Consider the following 26,264-nt stretch of genomic DNA (forward strand, 5'->3'; position numbering starts at 1 on the left):
CAAGACCCCGAGGTATTGAAGGTTATCTATGTGGAAAACGAGTGTGAATATGTTCCTGAACTCTGCTTTAGAGTGAGGATTACATATCAGATATTATCAGAATACGGAGCCAAGAATTATCCGTGATACGTACTAAAATTATGTGAAAATAATTCGCTGAAACGAAATGAAGCAAATGCATCTTCCTTTCAGTTTCAATAATTTTCGAGTAAAAAAGAGAATTATGCAAATTGTATTGCGGTACTCCTGCAAACACGAGCTGTTATGTAACTGAGAGCATCGTCGTCTTCCAATTCATGGTACTCTGAGAGCGACGTTCTGAATGAAAATGATCTTGGAAATCTTACCGCAGGTATTAAATAAAAAAAGAGTGTAAGTTCCACAGGCACTAAATCACATATTCATAAATGACTACATGTCTCATCTGTAAATCCATTCTTCACACTGCGCAGGTAAAACATTTCTCTGCTACACCCGATAAGGAGTCCTTGTGAAAGCTGCATTTTATTGTAAAAGTTATCAAGATAATGAGTCAGCTTGTGGCTTTTCAGCCCTACTCTTCACAAAACGTATTGTTGTATATTTATTATGGACGGTGACTTTACTTAAGAGTGGGTTAACGTATGGCTTCGCAGACGATCCGGCCGGGTGAAAGTCATATTGCACTGCTTACATTGGTACGGCCTTTCTCCAGTATGTGTTAGCATGTGAAACCGAAGTGACGTTCGCTGAGTAAATGTACTATTGCACTCCTTACAGGAGTACGGCCTTTCTCCAGTGTGAATAATCATGTGGGCTTTGAGATTACTCCGTTGAGGAAAGGACAGGTTACATTCTTTACACTGGAAGGGCCTTTCTCCGGTGTGAGTTACCAAGTGGCCTTTGAGATTCCAACGATGGCGGAACGTAAGATTGCAATGTTGACAGGCAAATGGCCTTTCTTTACTGTGAGTTGCCTTGTGGTGGCGAAGTGACGCTCGCTGAGCAAACGCACTACTGCATTCGTTACAACGGTAGGGCCGTTCCTTGGTATGAGTTAAGACGTGCGATCTTAAATGCTCCCTGCGTGAAAACGAAGCATTACATTCCTTACAACTGAAGAGCCTTACTTTACTATGAGTAATCATGTGGGAGTTAAGATTGCTGATCTGAGTAAACGTAAGACCACATTCTTCGCAACAGTAAGGCTTTTCTCCAGTATGTATCAGCATGTGTGTTTTTAGGTATTCACGCCTGGAGAAGGTTTTATTACATTCTTGACAACGGGGCGGACTTCTTCCAGGGCGACTTATGTCGTCTCGAAACGAACTATTCTCAGGAAAAATATTACTGCCTCCAGTAAAGTGGTGCGACTCCTCACCTGGGTTATTGCCAATGTGGTTCGTGAGGTTGGATATTTGTGGGGACATTATACCGCACACTGTAAAAAGATGTGCCTTTAATCCATTGTGTATGGTTGATGCGCGAACATTCTCCACACTGAAACAAAAACAAAACTATCAACAATTTCAGAGGAACTTTACACATTAACAATTCTGGAAGGATGATTCATATACATCAAAATGCTTATCAGATACTTGAATGCAAGTGCATTTAACGCCATCCACTAAAATCAATTACTGTTGTTTTTGACTGAGAATTTAAAAATGTAGGTATTTGTCCAACAATGCAGATTATCTTGCCATGTGACAAAAGGTTAGCCATAGTGAACAAGCTTTCCATGCTTATTACACAGGATGTTTTCGCTAGTGTTATGAAGTGTGCTTATTTTAGAAACTTTAAAAATGACCTCCATTTTTTCCATTTTATAGGATTTTGTAAGACTGATATTGATATGTTTACTAAAATCCAGAGTAAAAATAGGCCATTGAGTTTAAGAATTTTACATCAAATTATGGTCCATTTTCTAGAAGAAAATCGCCAATATACTACTATAATTTGTTTTTATATAGGTGACTTACATAAAATATAACTGTTGTTGAGCGCAAACGTGAAAACTAGATAACAATGGAGCTCACTTCGTACTACACCTCCTTAAGTTACTACTGTGCTCATGATGTCTATCAGTTTTTCCACGATGTTTCATTGGCTTATGACCTTTGTGTTGCAGAATTTGCCACTACACATTAGTTAACCTGCTGAGTCCTTGCAACATGTGGTATGTTTCTTTGTTGTACACCGTGTTTAATTATATTTACTTCATACTAGTTGAAGGCAAAGTTTGTAAGCTGCGTACAATGAGCTGATTATGTTTATTCACAAGCCAATGGGAGATGTTACCGATGTGTGTTAAAACCACATGGTAATAAAATATTACTGATGAATTCTCACACGTTTCTGTAATGATAAGTTTGTGCAGGACATGCGAAATTCTGTAGTAATATTACATGTAATCCTTCCATGATCATCAAAAGATGTTATAGACTGGTCAGAGTAAGAACGTACATTCGGTGTTAGTCCTTGTAACAAAAATCCGAGGAACTATCCAATAGAATCAAGCTGATTTAAAGTCAATTCGTTGGCAAAAGTTCTAAGCTTGTAGCCCATGTAGCAAGAAACTGAGCATTAACAGCTCTGCCTTAAGAAAAGCATAGGAACTATTTCGGCACCTAGGAATGAAACATATTACTGGAAAAGCATAAAAGTGAATAAGGTGGATCTGAAACATACCATTTGAATCTGTTAGCATAAGAAATAAGCTTGTAGCACATGCAGAGATGAAGAAGCAGTGTTAGTTCTGCCACAAGAAATGCATAGGCTAGATTTTAGGCTCCTAGCAACAAAAAGCTTATTGGACAAACATCAAAGTAAATAAACTGAATCAAAAACATACCATTTGATTCTGTTGGTATAAATAAACAAGCTTACAGCTCATGCATGAAAGAAACAAAAGCAGTGTCAATTCTGCCATAAAAATACATACGCTGCTTTTAAGCCCTAGCAACAATACAAACTGCCAGCTATTTAAGATTATCTTCAAACTTATAGTTAAAAAAATAGCCTAGGAGAAGACAAGCAATATGTGGGATATCACCCTTCTGCCTCAAGGCATTAGAGGAGATTGGGTGTGGCCACCACCTTGCGCATATGCCCTGCATCAGCCTCGACCATTTTACCCTTCTGACCTAGTGTTACAACTCCTATCTTGTTCCGTTACAACTATGCATAGTCACTGTAGAACACTGTTTCCCTCCAGAATTCGATGTATCATCACCGGGCCATCGGGATGCGGCAAGGCAAATCTTTTACTCACACACATTACCTCTTTAAATGGAGTAGGCTTTCACAATATTCACATTTTAGCAACGTCACTCTATCAACCACTGTACACTATTCTAGAACTTATCGTGCAAGACCTAGTTATAGTTGACTTGAGATATTTACAATTGAATGCGCATGAGCAAGTACTGTCTCCAGATGATGTGCTTCCCAATTCTCTCATTATATCTAAGGATGTTGCTAAAGAACAACAAGGCATTACTCGTGCATATTTTAGGATAGTACATAATAAATAAGTAGATTATTTTCATTTAATTGAGACCTAAGCAGGCAATAAGCAAAAATGAAAACATTATTGTGCTGTGAAGTAAAGATCAATGACTTTAAACATCTGAATGCTGCAAGTTGGTTATCACAACGTTACAGCTTCTTAGTTATTGGTAAAGAAAGCGATGTTCATTGAGGACGGTATCGCATGGGTTTTGATCACTTTATAAGCCTCAACACAACAGTTACAGACTGCATTTTATCTGTAACTGACATCACTTCAGCATCAAGCGAAGATGTTATGCCAAGCATCAACCGTGCAGGAACAATATTCGACGTAAATTTACAGACCTTAAACATGTTCAAGCAGATAATTACTTAAATGTAAATGTAAAAGTATTTAAAAGAGATTTTTAACGGTACATCATCGCATAAGCATACTACAACAACATCTCAAAATAAGAATGATGAAGAGAAGCAGGATGATGAGGACGAAGAAGAGAAGCTCAACACCTCTTTACCATGAATGCAAATTAGGTTTTAACTACAGATGTCATCACTACTACTTCAAAACAAGATTTACCAACCTCGTCTGAGGATAGGATCACACCAGAGTATTATAATCGATTAAGGCAATTTATTAAAAAAAATGTTCACTCTTTGCCTGTTACAAGAAAAACTCTTTACAGGACAAACCGCAAGAACCTACAATACAGGCTATGAAGACAACTGTTTTTGTATAGGTAATGCTGGTGTTATGGTTAATGCCAACAGTCCTAACATAAAATGTGTGACCTATGAACCTACCAAAGGTACCTTAGAACTGGGTATCTGAGAAGATAATACTTTCCTAAGAAGATACAAATCGATTAATTTAGCTACTTGTGCTACTGAACGAAATTACAAGAGGACAGAAGCTGTAAATGCTAAGAAATGCCGTAAGTTTCAAGGTTACTGTCTGCACGTGGTCTCAATGTCATCTACAAGCTACTTACCCTATGTAGACGTATGGTAGTGGAATGATCCAACCAATACCTACAACATTTGCAATTCCTTGGAGAATTTCAAAATGCTGGTCACACAGGACATGTATATGAGATAGAGAAGGAATCACATCATGCTGGTATTATTGAGTTAATGCTCCACAAATCAAGAGATCATATATAAAGATAAGAATTGCACATTAACCAGCTCGTTGCACCTACCACCGCAGACTTGTCCACATACGCGGTAAGTATTATCTACGGCAGGCTGGTTCTTTATGCTTCTGGCAATGAGGGATGTAAGTATGTATTCACTGTCATCGATGTGTACTCTAGGTTCGCTTTTGCAGGACCCGTGTATTCAACGACAGACGCTCAAGCCGAAGAGGCTTTCGAAAGAATTGTTCAAAAATCAAACACTGTCAATGTCTTCTTCAAACCGATCAAGATAACATTTCATCAACGGTTTTTCTTTTTCCTGAAGTCACTCGGCATTAATCATTATTCTACGTTAAGCAATTTCAAAACAAGTGTTGCAGAATGCTTGAAGTGCATGTTCAAAACAATAACGTGGCGAGAAATTACAGCTGTTATCACTGGAATGAACTCCTACCTAGACTTATGTCTACTTCATCAGCTGATCCAGGTGTTTCGTATCAGCAAAGACAAGTTTCTATTCGCAAAATGATACACCCCTATCTGATGCATACATTGTTTTCAAATCAACAGAACTGAGCTTCACATTCTTGCCCAACAACTTTTCGAAGGAAGATTCTACATCGAAGAGTTGCAGAAACCAAAATAGTCTTATCACTACTTAATTAAACGTGTTTTCCATTGTCGTGGTGATAACCTGTAAGACAAATTACTTGGTTTCTATATCACCTTCATTCATGGATTAAAATAGAGTATGTACTTCAATATATTCAGTGCATTTTATTCTTACAGAGAAATAAGAAACTCTAACTTTCATCTCTACTACTGCCTACACTTTTCAGTATATATAATCACTACTAGTAGGAATAATGTAGCAACTGCAATACGTCACACAAATTAAACTTGTATACATTCATGAGAATCGAATCTGTTCTTGTACATAGCTATTTTGCTGTCTCCCTTCTCAATACCTCAATCTACCAACAATGCACTTTTCATTGTACCAACAACGACAAGTGCAGCCACCTTCTCTGCAACTGTATATTTAGATGACGTCACGCACTGTATAGCCTTACATACATCAGTTCAGGTTTGTTTTCACAATGATCAACGTCATGCTCTTTGCATCCACCATCCAACATATTAATACCATGCGCCATCTGAATGTCAAGATGAGTTCCAGTCCACAGAATAGATAACCAGGACGATTAAGCTCAAAAGAGAGGATCAATCACTTGATAAATGATACCATGCCGAGCATGCTTCCTCATCTATTTCCTAGCACGTCTCTGCATCCTTCTCTGCGCCTGCTTATTCACTTTCTTTGCAGCCATGGTAAGAGTTTACGATTGAATACAACTTGCTATTATTAGATCGATTATACTATTTAATGACTTGGTATGTAGAACACAGTTTCTTAGCTCGTAGGGTCTCTTAGCTAAACTCAGTTGTTGATGATATAGACTACACGTTTGAAGCTCTGACAGAACAGGATCTTGCGTACACTCAAAAGACACCTCCCACATCTTCTTTACTGCATTCGTGGCTACATTCAATTCAAATGCCTTTGTTAGTGTGTACAACACTTCTTCAGTGACGAGGTAAGTGGCTGAGATGGTTAAGGGGATGTCCTTCAGACCCCAACTTGGCAGGTTCGATCCTGGCTCAGTCTAGTGTTATTTGAAGGTGCTCAAATATGCCAGCCTCGTGTCGATAGAATTACTGGCGCGTAAAAGAACTCCTGCGAGACAAAATTCCGGCACCTTGGTGTCTCCAAAGACTATCAACAGTAATTACTAGGGAGTAAACATAATAGCATTATAATTTCTTCAGTAAAATGTTTAGTCTCTTTTTTGAAAACCTAATATCGCCTTTCCAACAGCGTTACACTTAATACCACACAGAAATGATACGATGTCCATACTCTACGAATGTTTCATTCTCACTGACGGAAACGAGATTTGATCACTATAACTACAAAGTCTCTCCCCTCCCAGCATGCACTGATACACAATCAAAGAGCGTACACACATGGCACAGAGCTTTGTAATCATTTCTAAATTATGCTCTCTAAAAAGATTATGTAATGATGGACATCCTAACTTATGTAGATCAATAATGTCACATACTGATATTGGATATTCACATGGCCATTTCTCCTTTTCACAATCCAAGTTTCAAATGTTTTATGAACACTGGGGACTCCCGGGTCATGTAAAACCTACTGTAGTTTCAGGTTTCAAATGTGTTCTGAACACAAGCCATCGGTCCCCAGAGCATGTAGAAACTACAGAAGGCTACTAGAAAGTGTGTGGAGATGAAATATGTAAGCTTAAAAGATAAGATCCGAAACTTGAGTATTGCAATTACTAAAAAAATACTGAAATGTGTAAAGATCAGCTCGGAATCTAGATGAAGCCTACAAGACTAGCTACGTGGTCTTAGCGAGAGTTCGACAAACTGTATCTCACCATCTTGAGTAACATGTGCAGTCTAACCTAGTCAGCGATAGGGGACAGACGTGCTGAGTCGAGGTGCCGGTAGAGCCGGTGTGGAGTGTGACCGGTGAGTGGAAAAGTAAGATGGGAGGGAAGAAGAAGTTGATTGGTGTGGATCAATATCGGGTAGCTATTGGAAGATGGTAGGGGAGATGAAAGAAGGAAACAGCCAGGAATGAAGGAGATAAAGTGGAAACAAGAATGATGGGCGAGATGATACTGGTGGCAGCGCTGATTATGGTACCGCTAGCTATAGGGGGTGTGGAAGTAAACTCCGGACCGACTTCCAGTGGCAACATGAACTGGGAAGACGTGGGGGTCATAAGAAGAGTGGTTAAAGAAGTTGTGGAAGAAGTATGTCCGTTTGAGCAAATTAAGAATATGATGAAGGAACAAGTGAAAGAATTTGAACATATGAGGCGTTGGATACAGGGAAAAAGAGACGAGACAATGAACAAAGTGGAAATCAACGAGAGAGAAATTATATCACTCAAGGTAAGAATAAGGGAAATGGAGGAAAAGGTGGTAAAACTGAAGGCAGAAATAGAAGACAGTAGCCAAGAACGCAGGAAGAAATGCTTATTTATACATGGAGTGCCGGAGGAAGAAGTGAGGACAAAGTGCTGACAACCTACAAAGTTGTGGAAGTCATCCAGAAAATGATGAAAATTAACTTCAGTGAAGTAGACATTGATGATGTGGAAAGGATAGGTAAAAAATGGGGTAATAGGCCGATAAAAGTGAAGCTGTTTTCCACCCTGATGGTGGAAGTAGTGATGACAGGCGCAGACAATATACAGAACACAAACATTTGGATTAAAAGAGATATGGGAAGAGAAGGGGTAAAGAATATAAACACTCTGAAGAAACATTTGGTCAGGGCTAAAATGCAAGGGTTAAGAGCCTAAATTAAGGGTCAACAAGTAGTGGTAACCAATCGACAATGGACTAGGTTTTTGGACAGTGATGAAATTAGGAGAAATGGAAGGGAATTTGAAAAACGAAGTGGTTATGGGGAAGAGAGTGGAAAAAAAGGCAAGTTAGAGACAGTAAAGGTAGTGAAGACCGGCATGGGGACAAAGAAGAAACCAAAGGAAATAAGGCATTGGAACAGAGCTTGCAGCAAAAATAAATTAGCAGGACAGAGGAAGGAGTGAATGCTATTTTGAAATCCATCGTAGAAGGAGCTAGGGAAGCAGCAACTGAGATGAGGAGGGAGATAATGGAGGAGACCAGGGCATTAGTTAAGGAGCTGATGAAGGAGGCCAGTGTGAGAGAAGAAAGGAAGATACAGGGAGTGAATGTGGGGGCGGAAACACAAGATGTGACAAGTGCTCATAAACGAAGTGAAAATATGGCTAGGAGGCAGGAAGAAGAAGCAAGAGGTGCCTTGGCGAAAGGGAGCAGCTTGAGCCTAAGAGATATATGGGGTAAGAAGAACAAATTGGACAAATGCATAATGACAAGAAGCAAAAAAATTAATCAGTAGTAGGAAGTAAATTGTGCAACACATGAGTATAGTGGAGTGTGTGTGTTATTTGTAACTGTGATAAGAGTGATTAAGTAGTTAAATAGTAGGCGGTAAAGTGTGTATATTAAGTTCTGGCACTATATGGTATTGGAAGGCTGTAATCAGGATGAGGCGGGTATTTGGGTAGTGAATAAGGAAGAGAGTGATTGATTGTAAATTGGAAAGGTGATAAGAGTAAAGGACCAAATATTCAAAATAATTTTTAATATAGTGATAAACATTAAATACTACTTTGGCAGAGAAGTGTATAATTGTGAGGTTGCATGATAAAGTTAATATGTGGAGGTGGATGGTATATGAGCTGATGGTCTAAGTTAACTGTGTGTGAATATGGTTTCATTTAATGTGGAGAGTTGTCGGGAATTATAAAAGATAATAAGTGTAGCGAGATAATAGAGTTTAACAGTGGTCAATAGCAATGAAACGTAAGGAGAAAAATTGCACACTGGCACTACAGTGGATGTAACACAAAGTCAGGTTTGCAACTCAAGTAGAGAAACAGGGAGGCCAGTGTGCAGGAAAGATTGTGCTGAGTTGCGAACCCCGCCGGAAGTGATATACACTTTGTTTAAAGTGCAGATGCCATCTGCCTATACTATTGCACTCTACACAGTAAGATGTTATTATTTTAGTTTCTTATTATTATACTGCCATAATGCCTTATGCCATGGCCAACAGACCACCAATAAGGGTTGATCTTGTGCCAAGCGACAGTGTTTATCCTGCCGCATTGCCATTTTATTGTTAATATTATTATTTATATAGTTACTGCCAACGGCCGTAGCCATGTTGAAACACCGGATCCCATGAGATCTCCGAAGTTAAGCAACATTGGGCGTGGTCAAGATTTGGATGGGTTGCCAGGCGCTGTTGGTGGGGGTAAGGAAATGGAGGAGTGGAAAGGAACTGGCCACCTTACCATACGTAAACTCCGGCTCAGGCACACCCCTGCGGAGGTTCGGACCTGCCTTCGGGCAGAATACAACCTTACCCTACCTGATATAATTATTATCTTTTTCCCTTGTTTTCATTTATTGCTGTAGTATCATGGCTATCGGCTCTCCATGAGGGAGATGTCCGTGCGCCCATTATGTCAGCTCTATTGATTTTACGAGAATCATTCCATGTGTATGTCAACTTAAGCTGCCTAGGTTGGGCATTATTATTTTTCCCCTTTAATAGATCAATAAGGTATCAATACTGTAGACCTGGAGGAAAATATGAGTAACATGTGCTTGCCATGTGCTTTGTCAACACTCAATAACACACAATCCTATTTTAACACATAAATCAACAACTGACATAGGGAAATGCGGCAGGCTACAAAACCTTGACTTCACCCATGAATGCAAGCAGAAAAAAGAATCCAGTTGTAAAAACTAAAACTTCATCTATGAATTCAAACAGGAAAAATAATTCAGACTTAGAACTACATCACTTCCAAAACAGAGAAGAGCATCCCACTGTAAAACTAGACATTTAAGTCATGAAATCCAACAGAAAAGGCCACGTCTGTAAAAACCCCAACTCAGATACAGAAAGGCAGCTGCCTTAAAATAGGTCTGTCATCTAGAATGGGAAACCTACATCACATCCACAGCCTAGTACACACAGTCGTGAAGCTCCTTGGTGATGAAATGTCATGCTGCTGACGGGCGGAAAGACGCCAGCGCTCGCAGTGGCCAGTAAACAACAAGTGTCAGGAACAGTTCTCTACCCTACAGCTGATTGCACCTTTCCACGTAAATTATAAATTGTAACCACCTCCACAACTATATTAATCGTAAATTTTAAGAAAACACATTGATGCACTAGACTACAGCGTGGTAACAATACGAAGGAAAACAACAACAGTTTATTTTCACCACACCGCTCTAGTTAAATCCTATTAATATACTGAATTTGTTTATTTCACATAAATAACAAAAAGAGTAATGAAATAAACAAACCAAAGATCTCAGCAAACTAAAAGACTGAATTTTAAGCATTTTGAATTTCGTTTCTTGAATGGCACTCAATACATTCATTGCAAAATTTCACAATGTAATCTAATTTTAGCTTCACTTAGTACCTTCACAGCATTAATGTGGAGAATCAGGTATTTACAGTATACCACATCCAAACTCAAAAGCATTATCCTTAAGCATACGCGAAATTCCTAACAACAGTCCCTGTTCTCTCAATTTTCTCGACTTCCTTCAAGATAATTCCTGATCCTCTGACAACCGAGCAAGTGGCCACATGATTTAGGTCATGTAGCAATCCGGTTACATTCAGGAGATAGTGATTTCGAACCCCGCCGTCGGCAGACCTGTAGATGGTTTTCTGTGGTTACCCATTGTCACACCAGGCTGAAATTTAAGGCCATGGTCGTTTCCTACACACTCGAATTCCTCTGCAATCCCACCATTACAAAAGACTTATCTGTGTCATTGCAATGCATACTTGACACAGGCTGATCATCTCTTATCAAAAACTTTTGTCTGAAGAAATCTGGAGAGGTTTATTTGGAATGGAACTAAATTCCATACCAATTTCTTATCTGTCGACATAAACTGGCTGTCTTCAAAATTATTTGAAGGTAGCCTTTATGTTATTGTATAAATAGTATAAATAGTTCCTACCATTTAAATGCAATTTTCCTTTCTTTATTTCATTCTTTATCTGCTTGATCTCCAGGGTCCGTTTTTCCTTTGGACTCAGTGAGGGTTCCCACCTCCACCGCATTAGGGACAGTGTCATGGAGAGTGACACTTTGGGTCCTAGGATACAACTAGGGAGGGGGACGAGTACCTCACCCTCGCAGCCTCACCTGCTATGCTGAACAGGGGCTAGTCAGAGGATTGGAAGGGACAGATAAGGCAGAGGGAAGGTAGCAGCCATGGCCTTAAGTTAGGTACCATCCTGGTATTTGCCTGGATAAGTGGGTGCCATGGAAAACCACTTCCAGGATAGCTGAATTGTGAATCAAACCCCTCCTCTACTAAGTTGATCTCAAAATGCTTATAATTAAAACCGGGCCTCTGGGAGTAGCAGCTAACCACACAAACCACTACACCACAGAGGCAGACCAAAAAATTCTACACATTCAAAATTAAAACACTGCTACATGTAAAAGGATACGATTGCGTTGAAACGTTATTTTATTTCATAATTGGATGGATTGTCTTTTGAGTTCCATTCCTGGATCATTGATAAACAGAATACGTACTTATGTAATATTACATTTCTGAATCTTCATGATACTGTTCTATTATCCAAATATGTAAACAGTATTTAAGCTTTACTGTACAGGATTCTTACATAAACCTACTGAATGATAGCTCTGGTGTAGTCTTGTAATTGAGCAGTTTATTGTGCCACACAATCTCCTTTTTAAATACCTTGTTAATGTAATGGAAAACCAATCATCTATTATGGAATTAGCACACACTTATCTCGCAAAACGTACACCAACTTACACATCCCAGTAGACCAGCACCTTGCTGGCGAGACGGAGCATTGCAGTCACATGGATGAAAAAATGAGCCATGTCTTGTGACTTTGTATATTAGACTGTGTTCACACCCATGAACAGAAACAGAGAAGGGAATGTAGTCATAAATCTTGGAACTTTATCTATGATTTCAAACAGAAAAAGGCAGCCGACTGTAAAACTGTACCTCCTTTATAAAACCCTCAAAACAAAAGGGCAATCAATCAATAAAGTAACAAAATATACACAGTAAATAAATAGAGAAGGGCAGCTGACTGTAAAACTTAATCTCATTCTACAACTCAAGTTAGGAAGCGCAGTTGACGTTAAAACCTAGTCTTACCTATGAACACAAGCAGAGAAGAATATGAAGCCATAAAACTGAGAAATACATCTATGATTCCAAACAGAGAAAGATAGCCAGCCATGAAACCAAATCTTCTTTACTAAACCTTAAAAGGGAAGTAAATCCTACGTCAAATCTCGTGGATTAATTAATGGAATCTTGAAGAAAACAGCATGATCCACAACTCTAGACCTTATATTGAACCATTAGGGAGGTCACTGCAAGTGCCGCTTTATTGTTTGGGGAGTGGGCTTGCCTCACCCCTCTAAACTACTTCCAATTGCCCACCAAGGAGCATTCGATGGTTTTCTCGGGCAGTTCCTGTTTTCTCTACACACATGGGAGTGGAACCATTATAAAGCCCAGCAATTGACAGTATGCAACTGTGAATTGTTGACAGTGTGCAGAAGCTTAAATGTGGTAGCAGAGAGCTAATAGCACCGTCTTCAAATCTCCCTTCTATGCACAGGGTGGCAGTGCCCAGAACTGACTACATATGGCTGCTGCCATCAGTCACCAAACTAATTAACTCTATCCCCCTCCCACCACCTTCTCATGTTGAAGTGCCATCTACAACACCTCCATTCCACCATCCTCTCAACACACTGTCCATGAATGTCCGGCTGTCATTTCTCCAGGTGCAGCCAAAGGGGACTCCAGTGGTCGACTGCGCCTCGGGCTACAACGAGCATGCGAGGTGAGGTTATGATGTCAAGCTGACTCAGCATATGACAAACACCAAACTTGTAATTTAGCACTCGGCCACACTTGCTGCTTTACACATGATGTAAACAAGCAACTCAGTTCCCAAGCAGTATCAAACAAACATCATTGGTCAGAGTTCTAGAATACAGCTTGAACCTAACTTACGTTGTTTACTACACTAACTTCTTGCTAAAATTAGTCTGAGTTGAATATTAAATATGCAAGGATAAATGACAATTCCTGTCTTATTAGCCACAACTTGACTATGGAACAAAGTACACAGGGATATTTAAATAATGGAGAATGATATTCTTGCTATATCAAACACCTTCAGCCAAAGGAGAAGGGTCAACAGTTACAACTAACAAATGCCTTAGCTGCATAACTCAACACTGAGAAAGCCTAGGTCTGATCTATGAGCGCTACCAAACTGTCATAGCAGCCCCAAACGTATTGCTGTGAAGGATTTCCAGTTTTCAAACAGATTTCTTATTTGTTATTAATGTCTTGTTAGTTTGGTGGTTCCTGAGAAATGAAGGAGTGAGTAATAGTTTTTTTTTTTAATCAAAGATTGTGAAAGAACTGGAGAAGACAAACTTATCCATTAGAGAGCTGTGAATACTTGACATCCAGACAACTCCATATAAAGTAACTGAAATGCACCTTCGAAGATGAGGAAGAATTAACACAATACAAATGGAGGACTATATAAATAACTAAAAGTGATACGGGGGCACAACTGCCACCATGGACAAAAACGAATACTTAAACAAAACTCAACAACTTTTTTGGAGAGCACATTCCAAATTATCCCCATAAGATCAAACCATCAAAGTTCAAAAATCCTTAAAACAATGCTGAAAAACATTAATGTTTTTTTCAATGAACAGGAAACGTCTAACTTAATCACAATAAATCCTTGACTCCCAACAGCTGAAGCATATCCCGTCATTCACAAGGGGGACATTCCCATGAGACTCAGTCTCACTTACAAAATCTCAGAGTTCATTCAAACATTAAAGAAAACCACTATGCATTGCTTTCCAAAAGAACAGAAAAGACTACCATAGAATTTGGTAATATCAATAAGGACTAAATCATTCAACCTTACCATTTATTAATTTCATACAAAATTATGAATAGGTATTCAAGCATTCCATATGAAAAACTGTAACTCTAATAGAAATTAATATGAAGCAACACAGCAAACTGAGTGTCGTAGAGACTGAGGAATTTCTAAATATATTATAATATGCCCTTAATTACAAGTACTTTTGCTCAACTACAGTATTTACCAACAAAATGGGCTTTCTGCTGGATTGCGGGACTCAGGGATCTTTAGACCATTTAGTAACCTCCAAAATGGGTGAAATCAATAATTTTTGGTCCAGATTTGTAAATGATGTCTTTGCCACAGTACACGAAAGTTTCACCAATGGCAATTCCGTCTTAGGACAACTGAATAGTTTATATCAACAAGTTAATTATGATAGAAACAGGATGTAACTGCATATTAAATTACCTTGACATAAGAGTCACCAGATATAATGATCATTTACCATAAAACATCTACACGAAACCTCTTATATTTAAGATATTATAAAATGAGATTCCACTCATGCCAATGCAAAAAAAGCCACATAACAGAGCATGGTTTATAGAGCTTTTAACATTCCATTAACTCCTGAAAACCTCAACAAAGAAATAAATGTCATTTCTCACAACAGCCAGGAATAACGGTAACAACAAGGAATTTGTAAACAAAATTATTTCCAAAGTAAAATAAAACCCAAGTCCTGCCTAGTTAATAAGGATAAATCCAGACTTGAATACACTTCTTTTAATTTTAATAATATCGGTATCCATCCCATTACCAACTTATTCAAAAAGCATAATGTCAAAATAGCATTTAGAACATCTATTACCTTTTTCATAATTCTAAATCAGTTAATATGTCCAATAAATACCATTCAGGTATTTATAGATTGAAGTGCATTGACTGTGAAGCTAGTTATGCAAGCTATAGAGGCAGAAGTTTAACACCATCTATCCTAAACAAATGAATACTATAAAACACAAACATATATCTGCAATAGGTCAGCACATGGCTAATTTTAAACACAAGTTCTGTAACATTGAACACGATCTAAAAATTGTAAAAATTACCCCAAAAGGTATCATCAGTATCATCAAAGAATGTTTCAAATATTTGGATCAATATACCAATCCTAACTGCAACCTAAATAAAATAACAGAAAACACACAATTTTCAAGGAAAATCACTTTTTTTGTTTCTTCACAATAATTGGCTATCGGCTTCTACACACTTCGCCCATCTTTCAGGTAAGTTGCCAGAAAACTGCTTGTCTTTTGCAGCAAATCATTTGTGGAGCCAATTTCCTACTTCCTTGAAATTGCTGAAGTGCTGCTCTGCGAGCGTGCCCCAATGATGCAAAGAAGTGATAGTCAGATAGCGCCAGGTCGAGGCAGTACGGCGGGTTGGGAATGATGTCCCATCCAAGCAATTTTAAGGTGTCTTTCACTGGTTTTGCTGTATGCGATGGCACATTGTTGTGTAACAAAATCACTTTACCATGTCTTCTGGCCCATTCTGGTCATCTTTCGATCAATGCATGATTGAAATGAGTAATTTCTTGGCAATAGCGTTGTGCATTAACGGTGATATCAACTATTTTCTCCACTTCAGGTTTTCAAAATAAATCAATTTTTTTGTCACACATCACAATTCGGTACACAAATGATTTTCTTTTGTGGTGTTGAGGACCATTTCACAAGTGACTTTGTGATATTTCTTTTGCCATTCATTCAAATGAGTAACTTTGTGATATATTTTTTCTTTTACCATTCATTTAAATTATGTGGGACCCATTTACCGAGTTTACTGATCTTCCCCATTGCTCATGTAAGTTCACTGGTTGTGTGCTGTGACACATTCAGTGCTGTCGAGTTTGAGTTGGGTCATCATCCAGTAACACCTGCAACTACTCGTCGGTGCACTTTTATGGTCTACTGGAGCACGCACTATCTCTCACATTGAAATCATCACTTCAAATTGTTGAAACCATGTCTCACATGTTCTCATCGATGGAGTGTGCTCACCATATGTTTTTACCAGCAAAGGATGACTTTCCACAGTTTTTTCTTTTGATTAAATATGTATCGAATTGGCAGATACTATTAATTATTTCCTTCGTAAAGTAAATAAGAAAAGCAATGCGTGTTCTTTCTCAGACACAAATGTCGACATGATCCCTAACGATACAACATGGACACTAGTGTTTGGCAACTTAACTTGTGTGTGTTGGTAGGTTAATGTCAAACGAACAAAGTGACGTATGTGTCAAATTCATACGCTGCGTACTGTTCACTGGCACCACCAGACAGTGAAACCAGAAAAGACTTATGCATTCACAGGGTATAAAATACCGCCATACCTTTAATTGGCAATTTTAATTAAAATAAGTTTCTTAATGAACACCACACACATGCTTTAAAGTCTCTTCAGCCCACAGCCTCTCCTCCTTTCCCCAACTCTCCCCACCACCTCCCGCACTCCAAGCAATAGCTCGTCCCAAACGACAAAGAGCACTCGGTGTTCATCTAATCAAACTGCTGTAATAAGGCCCACAAGGAATCAAAAGAGTAAGTTTAAAACATAACATTCACAATATTTCAATTTACATTCGACCTGGCATTCAATCATTTCTTTTTACAGACATCCACGCCTTCAACTGAAACCAAATTCGCAATAGATACAGTTTTGGCAACCCTCTAATATATAATTCCACTAATCTCATCACCAGCCACCACAAGGACCAAGAATGCTCCCTCATAATCAAACTTTATAACACTATAGTAATACCCAGGGAGTGGGTTTATCAAACATAATGTTATCGAAGATAACATGCTTATAATTTATATGTAAATAATTTGTGCACAGCAAGCCTTATAAAGCCAATTTTTACCATGAAGAAATAATTTGAAAACAATGATAGTGAGATTCACAAACAAGTGACCTGTGACTTGAAATATAACTGTATATTTTTTATATATATAGTATACTGATTAGGTATCCGAATTGGAAGACCCAAAGACAATTTAAGTTTAAATTGCCTAGGTTTTGCCGATGACCTTGCTCTTTTGTTCAACAATATTCAGGAAACCAGACAACAAGTCATATCACTACAGGAAATAGCACAGAAAATTGGTCTTGGAATATCTTTTGAAAAGACAGTAATCATATTTACTGACCTACCACTCATAAACAAAATTGCCATAGGAAACCAAGAAATCTAAATTGTAGATAAATTTAAATATCTGGAAGAAATCATAACATATAACCTCAATGAAAAGCCAGCATGGCATAACATGATAAATAAACTGACAAGAGCACAATATGTCACCAAGAATCCCTACAACAAAAAGGGCCTGTCAATAGCAACAAAATTAAAACATTACAAAACAGTCACTCAACCAGAAATAACATACGCAAGCGAAACCATCTTCAAAACAACTAACACTGCACAAATAGACAAAATACTCAAGATAGAGAGAACGTGCATCAACAAATCATACCAAAAAGATGGACACTGGAGAGTAGCTTCTAATGAAACAGTCTACAAGGAAATAGAACCAGTAATGAGCTCAATCAGGAAGAAACATATTTCATTTTTTGGACATCTAATCAGGACACCAGAGAACAGGATCATCAGGAGAATAACAGAAAAATTATGGAATAGTAAGTGCAACATTAAGTGGGTTACATAAATCAAGGAAGATATTGATGAACTACAAATTACAGTGGAAGACCTAAGAAACAAAACTGACAAAATCAAGAAACTCACAGACAAACAAACCAGATTGCAAATCAGAATCAACAAACAGACAATAGGAAGGGTGATTTCTGATTATGAAAGAAGGATAAGATCAGAGAGAATGAAGAAGTACTGGGCTGACAGGAAACTGAAAAATTATTTGTATAAAGTTGGCTAGAGTGTTCCAATGAAGGCAATAAAATGTAAATAATAATAGTACTGATTAGGTGGAAACATCCCCTTCTTACATTTTATGAATTGAGGATTCATCAATATGGGAGAAAATGAAACTAATATCATATGTGATATCATGACTCTCTCGGGATGATTACCTCAAGTGTCTTACTAGTCACCAATGATATTTGACTAATTCACTCAAGCACTGAATTCAAATATTTGACCAAAAGGTATTCAAATGTTCTTATTATCATAAGAGGAGCTCGGACAATGCATAGCTCTATCTCAAAGTTCGTGATATGACCCTCTCTGTTCTGATTTGGAGTAGTGGGTTATACAACCTGTCCAAGTGTCATGACCTGGATTGGGGTGGGAGAATTATGCTCTGTTGATAGACCTTGGGGGATAAGACAAAAAAATATCTTCGGACAGCCTACTCTTTATTGTGTGAGTAATATATGATCACAGAGTTTCTGACAATTAACTGGTATACAATAGTGTAATCCAACTCCCATCCAGTTCACTGAGCTATCTATTTTTCAAGTGCCTCAGTGGGAAATTCTCATTCAGATAATGATCAGCATACTCAAGCTAGAAGTAATGACAGTTTAGTATGAATTAATCCTTATAAATTATACTCTTATGATTAATTGGTTTTACCACGATGGTACGCCTCTGTTCATTAACACATTCCGGAGTTTACTAGTGCTTGGCTGGCCGAGCATTCTGGAAGACGAGTTTACTCGTACTTGGCTGGCGAGCATTATGTAAGACGAGTTTACTCGTGCTTGGCTGGCCGAGCATTCTGGAAGACGAGTTTACTCGTGCTTGGCTGGCCGAGCATTCTGGAAAACAAGTTTACTCGTGCTTGGCTGGCCGAGCATTCTGGAAGACGAGTATTTTGATGCATTAATATGTTCACTGTATCTTATGTTAAAATTGTGGCCTGTCTGTCCAATATATCTGGCGGAATACTGCTAGCGCTTTAATTTGTAAACTATGGTTTCTGAAATTTGCTATTGCAGTTAATGATAGTGTACTGATTATAGAAGAGATGGGCATTATTATTGGTCATCTGGAAAGAAATTTTCATATTAAGTTCCTTGAAAATATACGTAATTTCATACATTTTACTGTGTCTGTAGGTGAAAAGGGTGTAACTCTCTTCTTTCTTTTGAGTATTGTTGGTTAATGTGGACAATGCTTTCTTCTCAATTTTGCTAATAATTTTATCCACAAATTGCCTGTTGAACCCATTGCTTTTAGCTATAAAATAAATAGTATCCAACTCATTTTTACGATTTACTTCAGACATGGGTATATTATAAGCTCTGTAAATCATACTATAAAAGAAGGCCCTCTTATGGGCAGGTGGGTGTATGGAATTTTGTCTAATTACATTCACCATTTAAATAGGTTTCCTGAATATTTTATACATAAGTTTATTAAATTGTAATGTCAGAAAAAAGTAATGCTTTATTATTTTCACTTTTGAAAGATGATTTAACCTGTGAATCCATATTGTTTAATTGTTCTAATACCTCCCGTCCATTAGTAATGCTGTGATCAATTATTGTAAATGTATCATCTACGTATCTCAACCTCACCTTATTTCCAATGTTTGTACATGTGAGTGAAGAGGATGAAACATGTATCACAGGGATAGTCTAATGTAGTCTTTTCAATAAAGACAATTACAGTATTGTAAAGATGAAATTATAATTCAAATTTTCACTAGTTGATTCCAAAGAGCTAAAATGATCTTCCTCCTTCTCATCACTGCTGTCCTTGAAATTAACTATACCTTTTTTCATGCTCCATTCTAATACATATAAGTCTCACACAGACAAAATTTCTTCATTCCACCACCTGGAAATACTACCTATTGAATGTTCATTGCACATCAGACATTTCCACTTCACTTCACGACTTCTAAACTGTAGTCTATAAGATGAGCACACATCCCATGAAGAAAGCAAGCACTTTCACTTCATTCAACTCAACTGATATTCTTATTGACATGTTTCTTACAAACCCCATATTTTGTCATAGTCACTTTAATGTGATGAGTAGAACTTGACTGTGATGTACTCTTTGACAGCAAGAAGTTGCGAAGGTAAAAAGCAATTGGTAGGTGTAGTACTTTTCCATTCATATTGCCATGATTGCCATTAAGTGCTTAATATCAGTACTGCCAAGAAACAAAACACACCTTATATAACTGAACTGATTTGATTCCATCCAAAATAATTTGTTATCACCACATTACACAAATTTTATGGATTATGAAGAGAATCAATCTTACTCTTCAGCCAGGTAAACACCAAATATGTCAGGAGATATATTTTGTATGCCGACATCACATGACATTAAATCTGGGTCAGATATTTTCTTTGTACCCCACAAAAAACCAACTACCACTGCTATGCTAAAAAACCAAGAGGATGACACACTACTACTGGTCCATAGAGGGAGCTAATGAACAGGTAAACAACACATTCCATGTTATACAGCATTAACAGTGCACGTACCTGTTTTCTTCTTTGAAGCATGGGAGCTGTTCATTAATTGTATGTCCTTCTACGATAATTTCATCCTTAAAGTCTGCAACTGACTATAAATAAGGAACACAGAAAGTAATTTTAAGATAAACAGGGTCAGGGCACGGCAAGAAAAAATACATTGACAAGAAACAGCTGAATATTAACTTAAAAGAAGGTATGTGATGATTCAACCATTCAATATTATTAAAATATGAAATGTAAGTTTACATTCCCATTTAATTTAAATTGGTACCGGTTTTGACCAGTATTCATGGTCTTCATCAGCCAATTACAAATAAGTTTAAAACCACGCATAGACAAATAAATTGCAAAGTTAAAATAACTCTGTTTGGTTTCTGTTAGTGAAGCACTAACATCTTTTAAGAGCACTGTGCATTGAAATGTAGCCAAAAAACACAAATAAGACGCACAGGTACAAATGAAGTTTAGATGATGCTGTCAGATGCAGTTTTGGAGAACTATAACACATAAGAGAGCACTGTGTGTTGAGATTTCAAAGTAATGTAGAAGTCTAAAGTCAAAAACATATTATTAGTTGTAGTTTATGAGGCAATGTGTAATTTTAGGTATCAGTAATGCGTGTGCATCAAGAAATTGGTACGAGCCACTCCAGGTAGAGCAACAGAGGATAGATGAGGGACAGGGAACTGTTGCTCGGATGCGTGGAAGTAGAAAGAAGGGAAAAGGCAAGAAAGGGAAATGTAGAGTAGGGGAGAGGAAAAGACAGGTGGAACAGGATCATGGGAAGGACAAAAGGGAGGAGGAAGTAGCTTCTGCAGCTATCGGGAAAGATAGGGCTGACCAGGAGGGGAGGGGATCAAATGAGGTGGGTAGGGTTGAGGCTCTGGTCATGGGGAATTCCACCGTTAGACATTTGTGAAAAGTGTGCGGAGGAAAGGGAACCAGGATAGAATGTTATACAGGAATTAGGTTGAGGCAGATGTTGAGGAAAGTAGAAGAGAGGGAGGAGGGGAAGGGGAAGGTGGTAGTGATTCACATTGGTACCAACAACGTAAGGCAAGCAAGTATAAGTACCAACATAGTTGGCGATGTGTGGGATCTGGTAAATGCAGCACTGGTGAGTCTTTAAGGAAGCGGAGATTGTTATCAGTGGAATACTGTGTAGGAGGGATACTGACTGGAAGGTGATTAGGGATTTAAAGGACTATGGAGTGGGTTTGTGGGAAACTGGGAGTGAAATTTTTAGATAATAATAGGCAGGTAGGAGATAGGGATCTGCGTTCAGATGGCCTTCACTTAAACTGCAGTGGTACGTATAAATTAGGAAATTTGTTTGGAAGGGTAATACGGAGGTACATTCGAGGAAACGGGGTTGTCTAGGGAGCAGTGATAAGGGTACAGAGATTTGGAAGTCAAGTAGGGATGACATAAAAATGTTAGTGTTGAACTGTAGAAGTATTGTAAAGAAAGGAATAGATATATATTTACCAGATACTGTAATAGGAGAAATGGCTGAGAAATGATATCATGGATGCAGAAATTTTCTCATGGAACTGGAGAGTGTATCGTAGAGGTAGGATAGGAATGGTGGGAGGGGGAGTATATATTCTGGTGAAAGAAGAATTTGTAAGCTAAGGAAAAGTTGAAGATGAGAAACATGAAATTCTAGGTGAAAGGCTCATTTCTAAAGATAATAGGCAACTTGATGTCTTAGGAGTGTGCAGACCAGGAAAGGGTAGCGCTGACATGGATTCAGAATTATTTGATAACATAATCAGCTATGTGGGAAACGTCATGGAAAGGAATGTGATTGTAGCGGGAGATCTGAATTTAACAAATGTCAATTGGGAAGGAAATGCGAACGACAGGAAGCATGACCAACAAATGGCAAATAAGCTAATATGGGAAGAACAGCTGATTCAGAAAGTGATGGAATCAACTGGAGGGAAAAATATCCTGGATGTGGTGATGATAAAAAGCAGATGAGTTCTGTAGGGAAACTGAAGTAATAGATGGTATTAGTGACCATGAAGCTGTTTTTGTCGTAGTTAAAAATAAATGTGTTAGAAAGGAAGGTCTTAACAGCAGGACTTATAGGCAGTACCATATGGCTGATAAAGCAGACATGAGGCAGTCTTTAAAAAGTAACTATGATCGGTGGAAAACGGTAAATAAAAATGTAAACAGACACTGGGATGGGTTAAAAGCAATTGTTGAGGAATGTGAAAATAGGTTTGTACATTTAAGGGTGGTAAGAAATGGTAAAGCTTATTATAATAGAGAAATGAAGAGACTAAGAAGGAGGTGCAGACTGGAAAGAAATACATTTAAAAATGGCTGTGGAGGTAAGGAGAAATTGAGGGAACTTTTAGGAAATAGAATCTAGCAAAGACGGCAGCTAAGGATAACATGATGGCAGTCATACAAATTTTAGTGATAAATGGAACGGTATGTATAGGTATTTTAAGGCAGAAACAGGTTCCAGCAAGGACATTCCAGGAATAATTAATGAACAAGCGGAGTGTCTATATGAGGATCTTCAAAAGGCAGAAGTATTCAGTCAGCAGTATGTAAAGATTGTTGGTTACGAGGATAATCTCTAGATAGAGGAGGAGACTAATGCTAAAGAAGTATTAAAATTTACGTATGATAAAAATGACATTTACAGTAACTTATAAACGGAAACTACAAAAGCGGCTTGAATTGATAAGATTTCTGTGGATATACTAAAGACTATGGGTTGGGATATTGTACCATATCTGAAGTACTTATTTGATTATTCTTTGCTTGAAGGAGCTATCCCAAATGAATGGCAATTTGCTATAGTAGCCCCTGTATATAAAGGAAAGGGTGATAGACATTAAGCTGAAAATTACAGGCCAGTAAGTTTGACATCATTGCATGTAAGCTTTGAGAAGGCATACTTTCTGATTATATTAGACATGTTTGTGAAATTAATAACTGATTCAATAGTAGGCAGTTCGGTTTTAGGATAGGTTACTCCACTGAAGCTTAAATTGTAGGAATAGGTGGAATAAATAAATGTTAATATTTATTTGACTTCATTGTACATTTCAATACAGACCAAAACATGAGAATTATAACATGTAACATACCACTTAGTTGAGCAGCTCGTCTCCTTTCTCCCAATTCTTCCCAGCACAAACTTTGCAACATTTTTGTAATGCTAGTCATTTGTTGGAAATCACCCAGAACAAATCGAGCTGCTTTTCTTTGGATTTTTTCCAGTTCTTGAATCAGAGTAAGTGAAGCTTTATCTGACCCTGCAATAATTAAGAGGGGAATTCCTCAAGGCAGTATTATCGGATCTTTTTGTTTTCTTATATTTATATAAATGATATGAGTAACGTACTGGAATCAGAGGTAAGGTTTTTTGCAGATGATGTTATTCTGTACAGAGTAATAAATATGTTACAAGATTGTGAATAGGTGGAATAAATTAATTTTAATATTTATTTGACTTCATTAAGTGGTATGTTCCGAGCTGTCAGCGGAGAGATGGCATGGAATGACATTAGTGGATGAATAAGTTTTAGTGGCGTCTTTAAAAGTAGGAAAGATAAGAATATGAAGATATAGTTGGAATTCAAGAGGACAAATTGGGGCAAATATTCATTTACAGGAAGGGGATTTAGGGATTGGAATAACTTACCAAGGCAGATGTTCAATAAATTTCCAATTTCTTTGAAATGATTTAAGAAAAGGCTGGGAAAACAACAGATAGGGAATCTGCCAACTGGGTGACTGCCCTAAATGCAGATCAGTATTGATTGATTGAGTGATTTGAAGTCATAGATCAAATACGTTATTAAGAAGAAGAATCAAATACGCACTTAAATGTAAAAGTACTTGGGTCTATTGATACACAGTGCTAAGCTCTAAAATTATACAGTGCCTCATGAACTGCAACTGAACACTTCATGTACTTACTCCATATTACATTCTTTTTTCAGCTCTTCCTGGGAAAGAGATGTACTGAATGCTCTGTGTACCATACAGAAAATAACAGCCTGACCAGCAATTTCAAACGTAGAAAATCTGACCTTATCAAGGCAGAGATGCGTGTCCTTTCTTGAAGACAAGGATACAATAATAAGGAAAAGCATGAGGACATTCAAACTGTTTCTTAAAATTAGGGGTCTCTCACTGATATCTGTAACGTAGTTTTCTCACAATTACCACCATCAGACAAAGGCATATGAGATAAATAGATTAATTCAAATGTGTTTACCTGTGACGGTCCTGGCTCTGTCAACTCTGGACTGGTTTCTCCTTTCAAATGTGTCTTTGACGACTCAAGGTCAAAACTTTCCTGCAGAAAGGTTAAGCACAATGTTCAGACACAACTGGCAGGGAAGTGTTCCATCTGGACATAATGGCTCAAAAAAATATTCTAGGCTTCTGAGTATGGTCAGACATTATCGATCCAAACACAGACAACAGTACATATAGGTTGATACAGAAGAGAGGATGCTCTAAGAGCCCTGCTTTCATGACTTACGAACTGGTAAGTTATTGGTATGTAGCATGTTGCAATCACAACAATCACAAATTTCTATGTTAATACTTTCAAACGGTTTCAACTTTGTATGAATATTCTGCAGGATATGTTGACTGCAATTTTGATGCATGCCATCCAAATTGTACAAAATCATCCGTATAACTTAAAGTAATTGCCAATGAAATAAACAGAATAAATCAGGGGGCAGCTGCCCGAAAATACTGAATACTGTAATCACAATTTTCTTAATTCCAATGAAAAATAAATAAATTAATGTATTTCCAAAATAAGAAGTCCACTACATGTACTATAAATGCATCTTAGTAGGTGTGCCAGTTACCCACTGATGATACCTAATTGGCCAATGCATGACCACAGTTTATAGAAGAGACATCTATGGAGAAAAGTCCAAACTTCTTGATGTACATCAGAACAAAACAAAATAAACTCAATCAATTTAGGAAACTTAGACTTGACGAACTTCTCAATTATTCAGTAGTGACATCTTTTGATTAATGTCCCAACTACATGAAAAAGCAGTTTCATGTTTTGTTGGATAGATAGAGTTCATTAAGGCGCTTCCTTTGAATGCACGGAGTTAAGGTGTACCTCCCGGTACAATTATTATTATTATTATTATTATTATTATTATTATTATACATACATACATTATCATTATAGACTGTTATGCCTTTCAGCATTCAGTCTGCAAGCCTCTGTGAATTTACTAAACGTCGCCACAATCCTCGATTTGCAACTAGTGTTGTGGCCTCATTTAGTTGTACACCTCTTATCTTTAAATCGTTAGAAACCAAGTCTAATCATCGTCGTCTTGGTCTACCTCTACTTCTCTTACCCTCCATAGCAGAGTCCATTATTCTCCTAGGTAACCTATCCTCCTCCATTCGCCTCACATGAACCCACCACCGAAGACGGTTTATGCATACAGCTTCATCCATCGAGTTCATTCCTAAATTAGCCTTTATCTCCTCATTCTGAGTACCCTCCTGCCATTGTTCCCACCT

At 37.8% G+C, this 26,264-nt stretch overlaps 1 protein-coding gene across 1 annotated transcript in view; it reads right to left on the reverse strand.

Annotated features, from left to right (window-relative positions):
- Nucleotides 1–386: 386 nt before the first annotated feature.
- Nucleotides 387–26,264, reverse strand: part of LOC136875101 (zinc finger protein 782) — a 46,444-nt gene continuing 20,566 nt past the window's right edge. The window contains exons 3-5 of the mRNA XM_067148831.2: nucleotides 24,970–25,050; nucleotides 20,724–20,806; nucleotides 387–1,479 (exon numbers count right to left, since the gene is read on the reverse strand). Coding sequence (XP_067004932.2) covers nucleotides 606–1,479; nucleotides 20,724–20,806; nucleotides 24,970–25,050 — 1,038 coding nt within the window. The 3' untranslated portion in view covers nucleotides 387–605. The remainder of the gene's footprint in view (nucleotides 1,480–20,723; nucleotides 20,807–24,969; nucleotides 25,051–26,264) is intronic.

Source organism: Anabrus simplex, chromosome 5 (assembly GCF_040414725.1).
Source record: "Anabrus simplex isolate iqAnaSimp1 chromosome 5, ASM4041472v1, whole genome shotgun sequence".
Lineage (NCBI taxonomy): Eukaryota > Metazoa > Arthropoda > Insecta > Orthoptera > Tettigoniidae > Anabrus > Anabrus simplex.